This window comes from Xyrauchen texanus, chromosome 12 (assembly GCF_025860055.1).
Source record: "Xyrauchen texanus isolate HMW12.3.18 chromosome 12, RBS_HiC_50CHRs, whole genome shotgun sequence".
NCBI classification, from domain to species: domain Eukaryota; kingdom Metazoa; phylum Chordata; class Actinopteri; order Cypriniformes; family Catostomidae; genus Xyrauchen; species Xyrauchen texanus.
Genome location: NC_068287.1, coordinates 16106470 through 16126400, shown reverse-complemented (window position 1 = coordinate 16126400; position 19931 = coordinate 16106470). Strand labels below are relative to the sequence as shown.

General features: G+C 35.4%; 1 protein-coding gene across 2 annotated transcripts; it reads right to left on the bottom strand.

The window, feature by feature from the left end:
- Window positions 1-624: 624 nt before the first annotated feature.
- Window positions 625-19695, bottom strand: LOC127652527 (3-phosphoinositide-dependent protein kinase 1-like). Of its 2 annotated transcripts, XM_052138702.1 has the most exons (14): window positions 19349-19695; window positions 12552-12776; window positions 11623-11665; window positions 11292-11429; window positions 11057-11201; window positions 10868-10965; window positions 10505-10580; window positions 10069-10137; window positions 9301-9397; window positions 9024-9197; window positions 6956-7137; window positions 6550-6607; window positions 6207-6359; window positions 625-2354 (listed from the first exon to the last, which is right to left on the bottom strand). In XM_052138702.1, the coding sequence occupies exons 1-14, from the start codon at window positions 19370-19372 to the stop codon at window positions 2262-2264; spliced, it is 1575 nt and encodes a 524-aa protein (XP_051994662.1). In that variant the 5' UTR covers window positions 19373-19695; the 3' UTR covers window positions 625-2261. The 2 variants fall into 2 exon arrangements, with proteins under 2 accessions (XP_051994662.1, XP_051994661.1); XM_052138701.1 differs by lacking the exon at window positions 19349-19695 and having other exon boundaries at window positions 12552-12842.
- Between the last annotated feature and the right edge of the window lie 236 nt (window positions 19696-19931).

The window sequence follows — 19931 nt, the reverse complement described above, 5'->3', positions numbered from 1 at the left end:
CATGGTATTATAAAAGTAAAAAGCACCAATTAAGACGGAAACAAGTGTATTTTTCAAAAAAGTACCCTAAAAGTGGCCCATTCTAAAGCTTTGTGTGACAAATGGACAAATGGCACAGCTATCATATGGCTTCAGAAGACTTCTAGAATGATTGGATGAACGTATCATTTGAATGATCCATGTAAAGACTGATAATAGAATTATTATGTGTGTCCAAGCTCAATTTTAGACATTAGTTTAAAATAACGGGATCCTGTAGTTGTGAAAGTGATATGTACTGAACATATCACAGAAAGCAATGCAATGCTGTTGCTTTTCCGTGGAGGAAAGCCTGCAGGTATTCTCTAACTGTATATATTTACCAAAGACCTGGAAAGATGAAAAGTGAGCTAATTTAGTATGACCTAATTTCAACACTTATTCTGCTCAGCATGATGCAGAGAATAAAATAAAATAAAAAAATTATGATGAGAAATGTAAATAGACGGCATACATAAAAGACCAAACTTTTAAATGTTTAAAAGACAGGGAAAGTCTAAGTGGAACTGTTGTTTTAACACTGCTGTCTTGCACATACTACCAACTGCATGTCAAACACAGAGGCAAAACTATATTTGTCTTCTCTTTATATATGCTTTTATTATGAGACTAACCATGAAGTTCTCCAAGACATTCATCAATATAATTAAAGGTGTGCTGAAACGCAAGGGCATAAACTTTGAATCTGATATCATTTAAGTGACCCGATACATTTCTGACACATTCTTAAAAAAAGGAAAAAAAAAGCTTGCTAAATCTTACAGCGATTATTCACAATCGAAGTCCTTACATCTCAGTATTTACAAAACATGAACTCTGAGTTCAATATAAATCATTGAATATTAGACTTTAAATAATACAAGTTACTACAGGGAAATAACCTTATATAAGGATAAAATTATACAAGGTGCAAATCTAGTAACACTGTGTTACTTTCTGAATAATACATCATCTGTATATCACAGTCATATTCGGTGACAAACCAAATATAATTTTAAACAGACAATGTAACCATTTGACAAAACAAAACAAACAAACAAACAAACACAAAAAAAAAAAAACATCAATGAAACACAATAGAAGAGAGAGGAGAAACACTTCTGGGCTTGGTTTTCACTCACTTCATTTACAGCATTTTCATGTATCTGTTTTGGACCAAATAGCCTTTTACATAATGCAATAAAGCAGTCAAAAGCTGCATCTCTAAACACAACTTTTATTTACAGTTGCAATTCCCTTCCAGGAACTACACAACTCAATCCTCAGAGGTATAACACACATCTACACTGCAAGTGCGTGGTGCAAAGTGATATGACAAAACTTGATCACTCGTATATTAATCAATGAATATGTCCACACTGTAAGGATGCAATGCCACTGTGTAAAAAACATATTTGATTATGAATGGGAGCAACCTCATTTTTTTGCATCATGTTGCGCCACTCACTTGCAGTGTAGACATGATAAAACATACCTCATCAAGTATGCTTCTTGTTAGATTTTCAAACAAATGTTCAAAGATAAAACAAAATATAAAAAACAGCAATTAGTATAAAATCACCAAATTTCATACCAAATATAGCAACTCAACAATAATTCCTTTTCTGATTGGAATAATTTCCATCCTACAGCAGATCCCAATACAGTAGGCAGCATCATATTCAATAAATAATGCCACAATTGCAGAAAATATTTAAAGCGTTTAGGCATTGTTGTGTTACCACTGAAATGTGACATACATGTGAACATGATGACTAAGAGAATAAATATAAATATATTAATCATTTTCTTATTAATTTAGTATATACTTGACCTGCAGGATCACTTGAGTGTCATTATAACATCCTATGGTCCTCTAAAGCTTTCCTAAAAGCCCATGTGGAAGCAGCCAAAAACACTCATAGTATTGTAAAAGGCAACAAGTATTTGTGAGTGTTTCTTTTCTCAAGCTTTTGAGGATATTCTCCTATAGTATTTATTTATGCAAGTTATGGCTTTGCTGAGTTTAACTGGTCTTTGATTTTATATTACAGCTGCTGAACATGACAAAAAACACAGCAAACGAGCAAAACGTCCTTTCTTTCATGAAGGAATATTGATGCACAACTATTACAAATAAATAGTTCATGCACAGAGGGAACATTCTGTTTGGTGCTTGACTGAGGAGGACTCAGACCATGGAGACTAGCCTGGACTTCAGTGAGGAATCTTGTAGTCTGAGGTTAGTGGTAAATAGTGCCCCACACTTCTTGAATCTTCTTACACCATCTGTCTGCATTACCACTGGGATCCATTAGATAATATGTCCTGTTTGGCTGCATATGAGGAATACAACATTAAATATAGCCACCAGCATCAATTATCAAGGTCAATGCAGTTGGGAAAAGAGGACAAAATGATCAAAATAGTAACATTTGAAGGAACAGATCTGTCAGGGGGAAAGTAATTTAAGTACTAAGTACTCTAGTTACTTTGTTGGTATTGCATCCGCCAGTTTGAGACCTACTTTTTCGAACTCCTCAAGACCGTTGGTCCATATCGCACAAAATTGTGCATGCATCATCTAGATACCCTCAAGACAAAAAGTTATCAAAAGAATTTGTTTTCTTTAAACCAGGGGTTCTCAACGGGGGAGGTACAGCCCTCAAGAGGGAATTCATAGGATGTTAGGATGCAAATTAGAAGAGAGGGGGGCGTTTATCACTCATAAATCAAACCTATTGTCAAGTTCCACTTTGCATTAAAACGTTTATCTTGACTTGGAATATATCAGTTGGTTCTCAATTATATGGGTTGGTACACATGTGTCCCACGGTTCATCTGATTTTGAAGTCTAGCGACTCATATTGCTCTGTAGATGGATATGGCTCAATGGACAGTGCAGCGCGAGCACAAAGCTCTTAAACTCACAGCTCTGCAAGAATCAGTGAGAAACACAGTGCGAGACACTGAAACCATTTGAATTCAGCACAGAATTCTACATCACAACCCTTGAATTGACTATAGTAACACTAACTGTACTTTAGGCAGAAATAGATTGATAATAAATATTATCATATCACTACTTCAGCTCTATTAAATTTGTCATAGGCTACATTAGGGGTAATAGAATACATTTTTGTTACAACTTATAAATATTTTTATTTTGTATTTATTTTTTTAACTTGTGTTTAGAGTAGGTTTACTGTTTAGAGTTACAAAAATGTCAAAAGTTTGTTTTGTAGAAATCATGGTACATCTAACCATGGTAGTGAAGAAGATCATGCTTCCATGTTCTTTCTTACTTACTATGATCTTGTTACAAATACCATTGTTAAAACTATAAAATAACAGGTTTACTTTTTATAGATGTTAAAGATAACCTTACTGTTTTTGATACAAATAAATGTACATCTGCATCCAACTCAATGCTGTAATGTAGAATGAGTATTTCAGTGGGACAAAATATGCACAATTATTTCTCTTTTTAATTATTTTGGAAATATACTAAAATAAAAATTAAGCTAATAATACAAATACTGAGTTTTGCATTTTATGTTTTTTGGTACAACAAAGTCACATGATTTGGGGGGTGGGACGGGGGGGGTATTTAAAAAAGAAAATTGTTGATAACCACTGCTTTAAACCATTTAGAAGATACAAGCCAAACATTTTGTTGGACCTACACTCACGGAGTAATTTATTAGGAACAATTTGGTACTAATACATTTCACAATTTGGTCTTCTGCTGTTGAAGCCCATCTGCCTCAATGTTCAGCATGTTGTGCATTCTGAGATGCTTTTCTGCTCACTACAATTGCACAGAGTGGTTATCTGAGTTACAGCAGCCTTTCTATCAGCTTAAACCAGTCTGGCCATTCTCCATTGACCTCTCTCATCAGCAAACTTTCCATCTGCAGAACTGCTGCTGCAAGTTTTTTGTTTTTAACACCATTCTCTTTACACTAGAGACTGTTGTTTGTGAAAATCTCAGGGGATCAGCAGTTACAGAAATACTCAAACCAGCCCCTCTGGCACCAACAATCATGCCACGCCTGAAATCACTGAGATCACATTTTTACCCCATTCTGAAGGATGATGTGAACATTCACTGAAGCTCCTGACCCTTATCTGCATAAATGTATGCATTACACTGCTGCCACCCAATTGGCTGATTAGATAATTGCATAAATAAGTAGGTGTGCAGGTCCTCCTAATAAAGTGTTATGTGAGTGTATATCTTCTGATCGATTATTCTTTTAAAAACTTTTTGTCATGAGGGTCTTTAGATTTAGAACAAGATGGTTTTTCGGAAAACTCAAAATGGCAGAAACATTTTATCGATGGAAATGAAATTGGAGATAAATGCTTTGTTCCACTTGACTCAGGGAATCAGAGAGAATTATTATTTTTTTTTATTCTAGTCTATTCGGTTGTGGAGATATTAGCGAAAAGGTAAAAGTGTGTATTATAGCTCCACCTATGGTCAGACATTCGGTGCTTGAACCCCAAAAGATGTACATTGTATTTAGCAGGTAAAGTATAAAAAAGTATCATAATAATAACATGATTTTTTTTATTGTACCATGGTAAATTCATGCTATTTTAAGAAGGATCTGTCTGTATCCTGCAAGACTACAACATTATATGCCCACTACAATTTACGCCCCCTTTAATAACCGAGAAAGTCTGAAGTCTTGCAACAACTGGATGTCAAATTCATACACTGTTTTTTGTTTCTTAGGAATGCTGCAGCAACCGTAAACCTATCCCTATCCCTACCCCTTAATCTAATATGGAGCCAAATCAATCTCATTAATAATTCACGCGCAAAAAAGGATTCACACATGCGTAGACAATTTCACATGTATGAAACCTAATTCACGTACACAAAAAAAAAAAAAATCAAGTGCGTGAAAAAAAAATATATTCACAAAAAGCTATTCACATGCGCAAAATAAAAGTATGCATACGTAAAAAACATTTTACAAACGCAAAACATACTTCATAGATATACAACTAGTCGCAAAAAGTTTCGAATGTTTAAAATGTACGAGTGTATCCATGAATCTGAATGTGCAAATCGTCACGTGTGAATCTGTGAATTCATGTGTGAAACACAAAATTTGTGTGTGTGTGTGTGTGTGTTTGAGACTTTCCTGGCAGAGCTCTCTTCCCTCGTGGGTCTGTCGTACTCTTTAGCCAATCAGATGCGAGCTTAACCAATCATATCATAAGCCACTGATTCTGCGCACCTTTTGCGCAATATGGATTAATTAGAATGGAAATGAAGCCTTTACATCAGTAATCCAGCATTGTAATCAGTAGAACTTTAAAGTTGCATTATGCTTATTCATTTTGCAAATTTGTATTTTTTTTTATCTTTGTGGTTAGGGTTAGATTAATGGAGCCAAATCAATCTCATTAATAATTCACACACAAAAAATGATTCACACATGCGTAGACAATTTCACATGCATGAAACCTAATTCACGTACACAAAAAAAAAAGTGTCACTACGTGGCGACAGTGAGAAGAAATGTGATGAAATTGAAAAGGAGAAGAAGCTAGCAGTGTGCTAAGATAATAGTCTAACCAAAGAGCTAATTAGAGAAAACAGAACAGGACATTTTTTACTTCACCATTTAAGTCTTCAGTTTAACAATATAAAATGTGAAATATAATTGAAAAGCTATTATTTTTTATATTTATAAAGTTAAGACAACATGAATCATACAGCGAGTGCATAGGATTTGAAAAGTTATTTTAGCCTATAAAATCGCTTTATATTCCAAGGGGTGTTCCTTGTAATGTCCGTGAGGAGTTCCTTATTGTCTTGCCAGATGCAGACAGATACACTTGTCTATTTTAAACACTATTGTGTTTTTTTTTAATTTTTTTTCAGACATCTTCCATAATCATACCATGATGTTCTCTCAAGAACTTTGGAGTCTTATGTAAATACCATGGTACATGAATACAGTAATTCATATGATTATCTACATTATGCTATATAAATACCATGATATCACCATCAAATACCATTATGGTGTGCCATGACGCTCATAATATAAAAGGAATGATCTAACTACCTATACAGCTTTAAACCCACTCTCTCTACATCACCCACCAACAATACGTGATAATTCATTACAAAGCACATCTTTTGGAGTTTATTACTATTTTACCGTATGGACGAAAAACGTCTTGAAGTTCTTGGCCTCAGGACGCAACTCTGAAGACCATGGGATTTCCCCCTTCAGGACTTTATTCACAGGGTCCACGTAATATAGATGTGGTCCTTCAGTTAGCAAAAGCTGACGCCGGCGAGCAAAAAGTCCCTGATACAATGAAAAACAAATCAAAAAGCTTGAATCCAATTCTCTCGTTCATTACCAAGAGCAGCCAACAGATGGCACTGTAAGATTTCTCACACTAATTCCCAGTGAACAAAAACATGCACCTGTTGTTTACCCTATATATAACCACTGATTATTTACCCAAGGTAAGCAACAAAGAGGAAAATGGTACCTTTCTTTTGTCGATCGGTCCCATTTTATATATCAAATTATTCTCAACAAACTGGTGCCTTTAAGAGAGAGAGAGGAAAAAATTATAGCAATTAATAACAAGTTGGCTGTAAACAGTACTTGTGTTGTTGACTGATTGAATACACACATCTATAAGGATTAAGAGTGTCTTTTACAGCATGTAAAAAAAAATCCAACAGGAAATGCAGAAGGAGATAATAAGCAATAATAATGAGCACATACACCTGGGCAGCCATAAAACACCCAATATTAAGGATGATAACAGAATGAACATGTGTTTAACTGTGCTGTCACTACACATGTAATGACACATACAATTCAATATTTAACTAGAGTGAACTTTTCTGAACAATAAATCAAACTTCTGAATGAAGTGTATAACATGCCAAGGGTTGCCACTTGTTTGCTTCTGCAGCAGAAGTTGTTTCTCCTCATTGGAGAACTGCAGGTCCAGCTCAAAGGAATTACTGTCCAGGTTTTGGATGTATTGCTCAATATTGCTGCAGGATCTCCGTGGGAGGACGGTGGATGGGATTGAGAGGACTTGAGAAGAGCTGGATGGAACCACCTGCAGGTGAACAGGATCAAAGAGCTTGCATTTGTGAGCACACAATTAGCCATAGAAAAATTTAAAATATGTGTTAAAGTCTAATATTAAACAGTATTCACAAAGAATTTAACTTCCACAGAGTGACAAATTTATTGTGTAGGACTTGATTTGATTGAGTGAAACATGTTATTGGTTAATACTGTATTTCCTCGACTATGCTGTCTTGGTTTCATAAGCAGTAAAGTTGTTTTAAATTTGGGCTTGTTCTCCCAAAAATCAACATTCTCTATAATTTACTTACACTCCTGCCATCCCAGATGGATTACTTTTATGCTTACTTTATGTGCTTTTTAGAGCTTCAAAGTTTTGGTCACCATTCACTTGCCTTGTATGGACCTACAGAGCTGAAATATTCTTCTAAAAATCTTATTGTGTGTTCAGCAGAATAAATAAAGTCATACATACCTGGGATAGCATGAGGGTGAGTAAATGATGAGAGGGTGAATTATCACTTTAAGAGGTGTGTTTTTTTTTTTTTTGCTGGCCCAGTCAGACCAGTAGTTCAAATTTGTGCTTACCTGACCACAATTTTTACTGGCCTTACCCAACCACATTAGATGATAAATTATTTGGTAATATATATTTTTAAATGTTAAGTTTCAGAATGTTTGCCTCATTCATCAAAATACTGGGTTTTATTTTGAAATGTAGCTGCTTAATTCAGCTGTAATGTAACTCCATGACAGCTAAGAATTCATAAACACTTATGCTGGAAAATGATAGCATATGATGCAAAACATTAGTGTTTGTTTTATAATTGCTACACTGTAAAATCGAATTAAGTGACCTTACTTAGATTTTTCAAGGCAATCGGTTTGCATGCTTTTTCTAAGTAAACATACTTATTTGGCTCAAGTAAACTGAATGTAATTTTTTAAGTAACACTTACTAGTTACAAGTAAGCTTAACTCATCTATAATGAGCTTAGAGTATCGTTGTTTTGATTTAATTAAATTTGGTTATAACATGTCTTATACCGTATAAGGGAAATTATGACTAGACACACTATGACTAGGTTAGCCATATGGCACACCGGACTCAGCACATAAATCTCCACATTTGTAATGTACAAATGAGTAAAAAATAATGGCTTAAACTTAACAGGCTCCAAGTTCACCAGAGGTAACACTAATCACCCTCATGGTGACTTCACAAAAATCTCAATCATCAACCAGCTACAACAAAATAAAAACAATAGTCATACTAATTAAAGCTAAATACATTTTTAAATAAAAAAACATTATTTTACTACATAAGTGTCTTTGTTTTGACCAAACAAACATAATGTATTCAAGCGCAAGGGTTTATGGGTATTGCAATTTTGTACTTGGTAATTTTGAATTAGCAGTACTCAAAGCCTATGTTTAAAGAACGTATGTATTTGAGTTATGATTCCAAAATGTGACATTTCAGGTAATGTTTAATTAGGACTGCTTAATGTGTTTATTAATGACAACTTTAGGATTTAGAGAGTAACAGTAACTTAATTAAAACTAGCAACTTAAGAATAAGTTGAGTAAACAATTTTTTTTATAATTTGAGACTACTATTAGTATTTACAGCGTACCCATTATAAATGCTTCTAAGACTATCACAAGTAACTCTCACAATTTTATCTATGTTAGTCAGCTAGATAACATTACCTTGGTCACATAATTAAAATTATGTGACCAAACATAACTACATTATGAAAAATGTATAATAAAACTAGGGACATCTATTAAGAAACTATATATGGTACATTTTTATTTCATGTTGTCTTTAAGAAACTTGAGAAAATGTTCCTAAACTAAATTAATGCGCTCTTTATATCTGATCTGTAATATATTTTATTTCAAACTAACATTGCCATAGAAGTCTTCATCATCTTCAGCCATGGCTGGCAGGTAAGGAGTCAGTTTGGGTGGAGTCTGAACCGGCAGATTCTCCCATGAGATTGTCTCAAAGAACATGTGGCCTTTCAATGGATTGAACCCACCCATTTCCTCACATCCTAGCCGCTTTGTGGGGTCCAAAGACTGTGAGGAAAACAATGACTTTCATCAGCAAAGCTTTGCAACTGACATGAAAGGGCAGATCTATTTATTTCAGGTCATTCTAAATAGAATCAACAATTATTACCAACAGTCGCTCTACCAGATCTTTAGCTTTGGGGAAGAACTTCTCAGGAAATTCATACTCCAGCTTTATTATCTTTTGGAAAATCAAGTACTCATTCCTATAAAAGACAAAAGCAAATTACTAACTGAACTAAATCAATATCATCTGAATATGCGTCTTTGCAGCATCACTAAATTCTGGAGAGCTCTTAAAGTGATAGTATGTCCAGAAATGTATATTCTGTCATCATTTACTCTCCCTTATGTTGTTCCAAATCTGTACATCTTTTCTTTCTTTTGTGTTAGGCAGAATGTTAATCTCAGTCACCATTCACTTTAATGGTGACAAGTTAATGGTGACTGAAGCTTTCTGCCTCATCTCACCATATTGTGAATAATGATAATTTTTTAATTCCATTTTTGTGTGTACTACCCCTTTAATCAGTCGAGAGAAGGCAAGGGTTAATTTACACTACGTGGTTATAGTGTATAGTGTTTTGTTTTTCCAATGGCAGTCCAAGCCAATATATTGGTTGTAATGTAACCAAAAGCAAGCGGGTCATGTGACTCAGTGGTTGGGGTTTCCTAAGTAGCTTTCTGTACTGTCTACACAAACAAGTCATAAATACAAAAGCAAACACTTCCTGTTATTTCACACCATGTTTTTAAAACTGCAATTACAACAGAGATCAACCACTATCTCTTCAGTTGAAGTGCAAGTCTGTAACATCAAACGCAACATTATTGAGAACGTTCGATTGAACTAAAGGTAAATTGATCTGTAACTCACCCAGCTCTAAATGGAGGTAATCCAGCCACTAGCTGGTAGATTATGCAACCCAGAGCCCAGAGGTCTGAACTAAAAAAACACCATAGAAAATCAACATTATTAGAAAGCATTTAATTTATAAATAGATAAATTCTTGCACAATTAGAGGAAGAGTTCACTCTTCACAATATGTACTAACCCCCATATTGTTCGAAACCAATACAAATTTCTTTCTTTCATGGAAAAGCAAAGGAGATGTTAGGCAGAATGTTTGCCTCATTCACCATTTACATTCATTACATCTTTTTCCATACATGAAAGTGAATGGTGACTAACGCTGTCAGTCCCTAACATAATACCAAACATCTCGTTTTGTGTGTTCTCCAGATGAAAGTAAGTCATACAGGTTTGCAACAATGTGAGAGCAAGCAACAAATCTGAATGCCGGACTGAGGACCTTTTACAAGCAGATTTTTCCGTCAGCAGCTCTGGGGAAACATACTGTGCAGTCCCAACAAAAGAATTAGCTCTTGCTGTAAAGACAAATATAATTTAGATCAAATGCAGGGGGGCACAAACATTGTTGACTCATATCTGTGCATAAAGACATTTCAGTGGCTCCGTCAACAAGTGTAGACTATCATGTTGATGTCCCATATTTATGCTACTTGAGGACTGTTGTGAGTGTATCTACAGATAACAAACACTTCATGACTGACCTACAAGGGGGTTGAAGGAAGTTAACGACAACACAGTAGGGAGACATCAACCAGAGCAAGAGCTAAATAATATGGCGAAATATTGATTAGTTCTAAACTACCGTGAGCACTGTCCGATGTCAACTGCTTTGCTGTCCCGAAATCCGTAATTTTAATGTGCATTTCTTCATTCAATAAAATGTTCTCTGGCTTAAGGTCCCTAAGTAGAAAACATAAAAGAAATATTTAGAAATGCATCATCACCGTTTATTTCAATACAAGTCACACTGTTACTCAAAATTGTGAATTACCTGTGAATAATTCCCACCGAGTGCAAATATTCAAGTGCGCAAACTATCTCAGCAGTGTAGAATCTTGTGCAAGTCTCATCAAATGAGCCTATTTTGCGAATGTATCCAAGTAGTTCTCCATTCTTTGCATAACTGAGGGCAAAATCTGACAGATTAGAGGTTAAGAACATTTTAACAAATTAATAATGGGTCAAAACAAACACCACAATTGTTTTGCATAATCAAAAAAGGATACATAATTTATGTGAATCTTGAAATGTGAAGTAGAGCTTTACGAAAAAGGGATGATTTATGCTTGACAATATATCCTTCTCTCGGATCACATAGTGTGCTTTATTCTCTTTCCTGATGTGATTCTTCACTAGAATCTTCACTGAAAAATAAAATTACAATGAAATCAATTTAGTCTGGTTACTTTCCTTTTAATTTTGTGATCAACATTGTGAATGTATAGACAATAAGAAACATACAGTATCAGGCTTGTCTTTGTTACAAGCACTACATGCCTATAGGCTATATACAGTATGACATGTAAAACGTAATATGATATAGGATGAGCCCATTACTTGCGTATTCCTTTCCAGTGGCCAGTTCTTTTGCGAGCACAACCTGCAATTCAAACGTTTTCATTTAGTTTAACAAATTGTAATGTCAGTTAAAAAAATTATGGGGGACTATAGGTAAAGTGGGACATTTTCTAAAAATGTGTCATTGATGTTATTTTTAAAATAAGATTGAAATGGCTACATCCATGCTATCTCACAGCAGTTTAGCATGAACTTAATGGTGATTTTTAATAATTGAATAATATATACACATAACGCTAGATGATTAAAGGAATGTCCCGGGTTCAACAGAATTTGTGCAATTATTTTGATTTCCACAAACAATGTCAACTCGTTCCTCCTTTATAAAAAAAAAAATAAATAAAAAAAAAGCAAAACTTACAACTGAATTGAATGGGGCTAGTCAATAATGTAATAAAATTGCATATTAACTATATCTGTAAAATGCTATATCCAATATTATAACGCTGCTGTCATGACAACAAACCCTGTAATTCCGCTATGTCTATAACTTTATGCAAATAAGGTTAGTAAGTGGATTTTATCACACTAAAATCATGTTAAAACTTAAACACTATACTTTTGAAACAATGTGTTTTTTGGATGTTTATCGACTGGCCCCATTCACTTCCACTGTAAATTCTGTAATGTAACCGCTTTTTTTAATAAACGAGGGGCGAGTCAAAATCATTTTTTATGTGGTAAACAACATTATGCCACAAATGCTGTTAATTAAGCTTAATTGGTATTGAACATTCCTTAAAGCTTAAGTGTCCCACTTTACCAGTTGTCCCACTTAGTCTGTATTCATCCTTTAAAGTATTCATAATATCTCACTATTCTTGCCATTTAGGGCACTTAGAGGCTAAAACAGGTACATTTCATTATTACAAAATCCTCTCATACATTAAAACATAAATTATACCCACCGTTGAGAAGGAACCCTCTCCCAAAATTTTGCCAAAGCTGAAGTCCTCCTTCTTGCGTGATTGTGGAGGCTTGAGTGCAGGTGTCTTTGGTTGGACACCTGCCTCACTGCTGCGGACCTCCATACTGAGACAGCAAGGAAGGCTGGAGTTGAGCTGACTCCTTACCATTGATGAGGAAGCACAGGAATACAGCAGCACACTAAGCTGGATGGGAGCAGCATCGTACTGAGCGAGCAAAACACACACAGAGAGCAAACATGACACAGACTCAGACATGCAGGTGCATGTGCAATGAGGAACAAAAACACCTTGGAGGCAGTAACCAGCAGCTGATAAAGTACAGTAGAGCTTCCGCAGAGGGGAGGGATATGTTTGTTGTTTTTCACCCAGGATTACGAGTACTCAAATTCATTCACTCAGACCTGCCTTTGTTTACGCTTGGAGAAAGCGTTGAGGCGTAACTGAACAACCAAAACATTTACCCTAGCTAAAGTTAATATGATATCATTTTTGCCACGGTATCGGTTAAAGCACTGTTAGGTGTAACCACACTTAACCACATATACCTGAAAGAAGATCTGAAAGGTAAAGTTTACCAAAATGTTATATCTGTAATAATTTTTTCACCCTTATGTTGTTACAACCTGGTATGAATTTCTTTCTACAATAAAGGAGATTTGAAGGCAGAATGAAAGCCTAAGTCACCATTAACTTTCATTGCATCTTTTTCCATACAATAAAATTCTGCAAAACATCTCCTTTAGTGTTCCATAGTAGCAGGTTTGGAACAAACATGAGGGTGTGTAAATAGTTTCGTCCAAGTTGTGAATTTAAAGGTGCTGTGTAAGCGTTTGTTTTTAACAACCATTTCTGCTTCCAATAAAGCTACATTTTGGTATCTTTGGAGCGCAGGGATTTGGAAAGAGGGGGCGTGGCTAATCCAACGGCTCATTCTTGTGGAAGTAGAATGGCTGAAATCACTTGCAGTACCTTTAATTTATTCAGAAAAATCATAATGTTATTTATGTCCATCCCATGTTAAAAATAATAAAATCGTCACTTCCGGAGAAACTGTAGCCACTGTGACTCTTTTATTAAGAAAATACTCACAATTTAGAACACAGACAACTGTAAAGAACTATGTTTTATGCCTGGGACCGAAAACACGTCACAGTTCTGGGAGCACTATGTGTGTGTTCCTCCTTTTATTTTTCTCTTTGCCATACAGATCTATAAAATATTTTTCAAAAGCATCAATAAACCTGCTCTTCGGCACTGGTGATTCAAACTCTTTGCAGGTTTTGGATTGTCTATATACTGTTATTTCAGGATGACCAAAGCAACATTTCAGATACAAAGGTTGATCTGCTTGTTTGTCCAGTTATTAATAAGTTATTCAGTCACTTGACTTTTTGGATGCACATATTGCATTCCTAATAAATTCAGTAGGAGTTTATTTCGTAAATGTATTTGTGTTATAGTTTATGCACATTTCTTCTTATCGAATACAACATATATCCACCTCTAGCGAGCGTATACCTTTTTAATGCCCAAAATGTGCATAAATATTGTGGATGGAAACCGAGCTAATGACAACATAATCTCACAACAACTTGTAATAATTAATAAGAGATGATGAAATTGTAACACATCGTACAACTTTTATTACCATACAGACCAACCAATAAAAATAAATAAATAAATAAATAAAAAACTGAATTTTAAATCAACAAAATTTTTTGCTAAGCTCATATCAAACACTTTATTTTAAGAAAGGAAATGTCAGTGAATAAATTTGATTACTAATTCCAAATTTATTTACGCAATACAAATGACTGATGTGTGTCAATAACCTGCAATTCGCTTTTCTCATCTTGTTTCAAACCCGATGTCTTCTTTCCTAAATTATGGTTAGGTTTGGGTTGTGATCAGTTGTGATAACATCATTCTTTCATTTTTGTACGAGCCAACTACTGACACATTTTTATTTTTTGGTGAACTATCTCTTTAGGATGACTGGAGAATAATACAGATTCAAGTGCAGCCTCTTTATTTATCTACTTATAAATGTGCATACGGTTCAATATGGAATTCAGACAGAATATGAGGTCACCAAAAGAGAACCAAATATTAGCTCCATCCAATTAGGAGTGTGTTTATATCCAGATAAGTAACAGCTTCTAACATATATGTGATGTAGATGTCTAGGATGTCTACATCTATATCTGCAAGAGACAGCTTTAGCCGAAAGTCTGAGATAACACCCAAAGCCATGCAAATAAAAGAAGATCTACTTCCCCTCAGTGCGATGATTACTCCTCATTTGTTTACTATGAGATATGTCGAGACAGAGAAAAAAATATTCTAAAAGGTTCAGTAATTAGTGTAAAACCTGGTACTTTCCAGACACCTGCCACATAAGGCACTTCTCCAATACCCCACTACCACTAACACACTCAACCACTGAAACTTAAGAGTCTGCCTGTAACTGACAAACAAACTGCATGGATTTCACACTAAATAGGAGCTTGAAGTAAAAAGAAAAAGTCGAAATCAGGCAATTTAGTAAACATAGCTTATGTTACAGCATTGTTCAACTCTTGATTCTGTTTGGTTGACAGACTCGTCTTCTTAAATGGATAGTTCTGTCCTGGATGCTGATTGGTCAATAGCATTGGTCGATATTTGGTATTTTTAAATGATCTACCAGATAAATGTTTTATTTTTTATTTTTAATGATCGCCCGATAAATTTTCTCGTTTGGCCGATCAGTTGCTTAAGCAGTGACGGTGCCGAACGGAGTCGTCTGAGATCATAATGCTCATAATGTTTAAAGTGCTTGCTTGTTTCATTCTGTCTCTCTCAACAGATACTTTTAACTTTTAATTGTCTTGTCTAATGATAGGGCAAATATCTAAAAACTTCTTTAATATACCTTCTGCAAATATGTAGATTCCTCATTTAAACAGATGAAATTCAGAAGCCTAACAAAACAAATCCACTGTTTTCTTCCTCTGAAGCACATATTCTATCAGCCTGGTGTAAAACTCAGTTCCTCTGACTCACGAATGTTGCATGACGGACGGTCAATCCGTTACAAACAAAGCAGGCAACATGGGCCATGTAAACCGGAAGCTGTCGGGCGATTCCTGCTCGCTGGATCCGCATGAGAAAAATAATTAAAAAGTAAATGCGCTTCAAGTGGGGTATTAGTAAATTTCATATGCACTTTGCATACTTTGCGTATTTTTGTGGTTTCTGGACTACTTAAATCCATATATAAAGCGATATATAAGTGTGGGTGAGAAAAAGATCAATATTAAAGTTGTTTTTTTACTATTAATTCTCCTTTCTGCCCAGTAGATGGCGATATGCACAAAGAATGTGAATCGCCACAAAAGAATAAGAACTCTAAGGAGAGAAGAGTGCATAAGAGGGCTGTTTGAAAGTAGAGATTTATGGTAAAAAATGTATCTGGAATTTTGATCTGTTTCTAATCTACACTCATCACATTGCTTCTGAAGATTTGGATTAAACCACTGGAGTTTTATGGATTACTTTTATGCTGCCTTTATGTGCATTTTGCGTTTCTACATTTTTGACCCTTGTGACTTAGGAGGAGGAAGGGGCCGGGCAGCGATTAGCCTGATTGGGGTCTGGGCGTGCGTATTCATGGCCTGGCCCCGCCCACCACCTAATCACAACCCTGTGGACTTGACTATGGACCTACAAAGCTGAGATATTCTTCTAAACATCTTTGCTTGTGTTCTACAGAAGAAAGAAAGTCATTCACATCTGGGATGCATGAGTGAGTAAATTATGAGATTTTTATTTTTGGTGCACTTTTCCTTTAAATTGTGTGAAATATCTGAATTATAACGGTCACCCTGCTCTCTGGATATCGGCTTCTGCATCAGCCATTAAACAAAAACATATCTGTGAACCATTATTCAATAGCTGTGCTTTATTCATGATAAAACACAGCTATGGCCATTTCACCCAGCTACTATTTATATGAAATTATTTTTCTATTTGTGTCCTAAATATTTTTATTAAGTGGTAACTGTTTTATAAAAGTAATAAGGCACTCTAAGTCTATGCCAAATTGTTATTTCTGGATTACTTCGTAAAGAGGAAGGACTTTAAACTGCAAAAAGTGCAATTAAATTACTATGTAAAAAAAAAGTTCTGGCCAGTATTTATAATAATGCACAATTTGCAGCTTTGACATTTCACTTCAAGTATCAACAAGAAGCATCTCTCCCTTTATGACACAATAATAATATAAATGGGTGTGCCACAAACACAACACCTAAAACAACAATAACATACTACGAGCTGCACGATACGGCCTCCACCACCTTCAGGATCAATGCAATCAAAATATTGTGCCAAGTTGTAATCCGATAACACTACGGCCAATGTTCCGGGAAGTCATAATTACAACTAAATTAGGAATTGATGTTTTGATAGCCTCAACGAATATGATACCTAAACAGTAAATATAACATCTTTACCAGTCAGCAGTTGGTGATTTAAAAGCAAATAGTGGCACTGGAAGCATGGCAGAACAGTGTTGTAAGGATTGACAAATAATATAATAATGTAAGCATGAATCCAAAAATATGAATGGCAAGCTGCTGGTTCATTAAGTGTCATCACAAGGAAGCTGCATTCATTAAGGTGGACTAGACTAATTGCATTATTAGAAGTATAAAAAAGATATAAATAAAACAAAGATAACAGCCTGTAATGTATATGTATACTGTATATACTTCTTATTACAGTTAAACATTTGACAATGACTCTGCTGATGCTTGATATGTGTCATGAAATATAGGGTGCAAATGTCAGATCATATCTTTTAGACTTTCAACACAAAATAAAACTAAGCGCACATTGGGTTTGAAGCTACATGGGCACTGAGTAAAATGTTTCATTCAATACATTCGTAGGTGTCTGGAGGCAAGCCATGTGGTACAAATTTCCAGCATGTACTGAGGCTGATTATCAAAATCTGTAGCCCCATAAACAACATCCTGTTGCAGGTGTCTTAACACAAATGTTCCCTGTTCCGGCTGCATTTGTCACTTTAAGTGATAGTTCACCCACAAATGAAAGTTCTCTCATTATTTACTTCCTCTCATGCCATCCCAGATGTGTATGACTTTCTTTCTGCAGCAGAACACAAACACATATTTTTAGAAGAATATCTCAGCTCTGTAGGTCCATACAATAAAAGTGAATGGTGACCAGACATTTCAAGCTCCAAAAGCACATAAAGGCTGCATAATGGTAATACATATGACTCCAGTGATTAAAATGATGTCTTCAGAAGCGATATGATAGATGTGGGTGAGAAACAGATACATATTTAAGTAATTTTTCACTATACATCTCCACTTTCACATTTTCTTTTGATTTTGGCGATTCACATTCTTTGTGCATATCACCACCTACTGGGTATAGAGGAGAATTTTTAGTTAAAAAGGACTTAAATATTGATCAGTTTCTCACCCACACTTATCATATCACTTCTGAAGATTTGGATTTAACCACTGGAGTCTTATGGATTACTTTTATGCTGCTTTTACATGCTTTTTAGAACTTCAAAATTCTGTTCACATTCACTTGCATTGTATGGACCTAGAGAGCTCTTTCTAAAAATCTAAAGATTTTATTGATCTCTCTTTAATTTATTCCCAAATATTTACAAGGTTTTCATTGCATAGGAATCGTGTACAGTATTTAATGCTATTTTTAATCTAAATGATAGGGGAAGATGTTTCTGAATCTGTCTCAAGATATTGTTCATGCATACAGAACTCTCTTCCTTTACCATATTTGGAAACACATAAAGGTAAAATGGCAACTTCATCTTGACCAGAGATATGCATGTTTGTTTCACAATAAGTTTCTAGTATCATAAACTAAAAATGACCTACAGTTTTTACTTAATTTATTAAACTTGGTTAAATGTTATTTCTAAATATACTACTGTTCATTATTAGTTTATAATGCATGATAAACTGTCAATAATTTTTAATGTTAACATTAACCATGTGCTGTTCAGTGTTAGTTTATTTTAACTAATGTAGCTAATTAATGTTTACGAATGACAAATTATTGTAAAGTGTTACCTGTTTCTCTAATCACTTCAAGTATTAGTGATGATAATGTGAAATGTTTCTTTTGGGATGGACAATATTGCATCTCTGTTATCGTGAAACGCTCGTCAAATTGCATTGTGTTGTTTGTCACAGTTTTCATGAGGTGACTTAAACTAATTAAACAAATCCGTCATTAACCGACAGACACACACTGCTCAAATTCGCACCTGCGTCACTTCCTCTGGCGTGCTCGCGAGCGCTGCTGTTTGTTTTTAGCCTGTCAGCTGACAAACTACGTGTCAAAACAACACCGCTAATTAAAACTAAAACATATCGAATTAATCATGTCGCAACAAGCAACAAGGATGAACTACGTTAAAGGAGAAAAATGAGTTGTTTACATAATCAATACTAGGAAATGTTGAAATAATAATAAAAAATAAAAAAACAAGTGCGTGTCCTTCACCCCCTCCTAAAAGACCCAAACAAATTATTGTGTTAAATTACATTGCCAGAATAAAGCATATTGGAACTGACATAACTCGCAAAACACGTATAAACTGCATAGCTACAAGAAGATTGCAATATGGCAAGGGAGGGTTTAATGCAGTAAATATAACTGCGGATCCGGTGGACATCTTCTCGTTCACAGTTGCTCGGGATATAAATTATATTTGATATACTCACTGCTTGGCTTTTGGTCTTGCCCATGGACGTTTAAAGGCAGATGTTTCAGTAATGGTGTCATTACAGAGCTGTAGTGGATGACCGCCGTTGCTTCTCTCCTGCCAGCTCTGACGTCACACCACAACAACATTTCATGCAGTGGAGTGACAGGAGAACGAATCGGTTACCTAACGTAACCTCGGTTCTCTCTAGATGAGGGAACGAGTATTGCGTAAGCTAGCTTACGCTACGGGAAAGATTCATCTTTTCTGAGATATTGAAGCCAAAAAATTATCCTTAATTTTGTATCCATTGTCAACGCAGTGCAGCAGCTGCATACCTTGAGCGGGCTAGCTAGCGAGCTCATTGGTTGCTCTGCGGCAACTGCTGCAGCCTATACACGAACTTGAGTGAACTCGCGTCCAATGACAGGCGCCCGCGCCGTCACTGTATCAAAGCCCGCCAGAATGGGCGTGGCTAGCGTGCATATTAGCGTAAGTTCGTAGGCTGGAACCCTGGTTTTCATTGTATCGCCCTGTCCCAAATGGCGCACTTCATGCGGACTTTCGGTCTCGTGGACTTAAATTGCGCGTGCTCGCTGAGT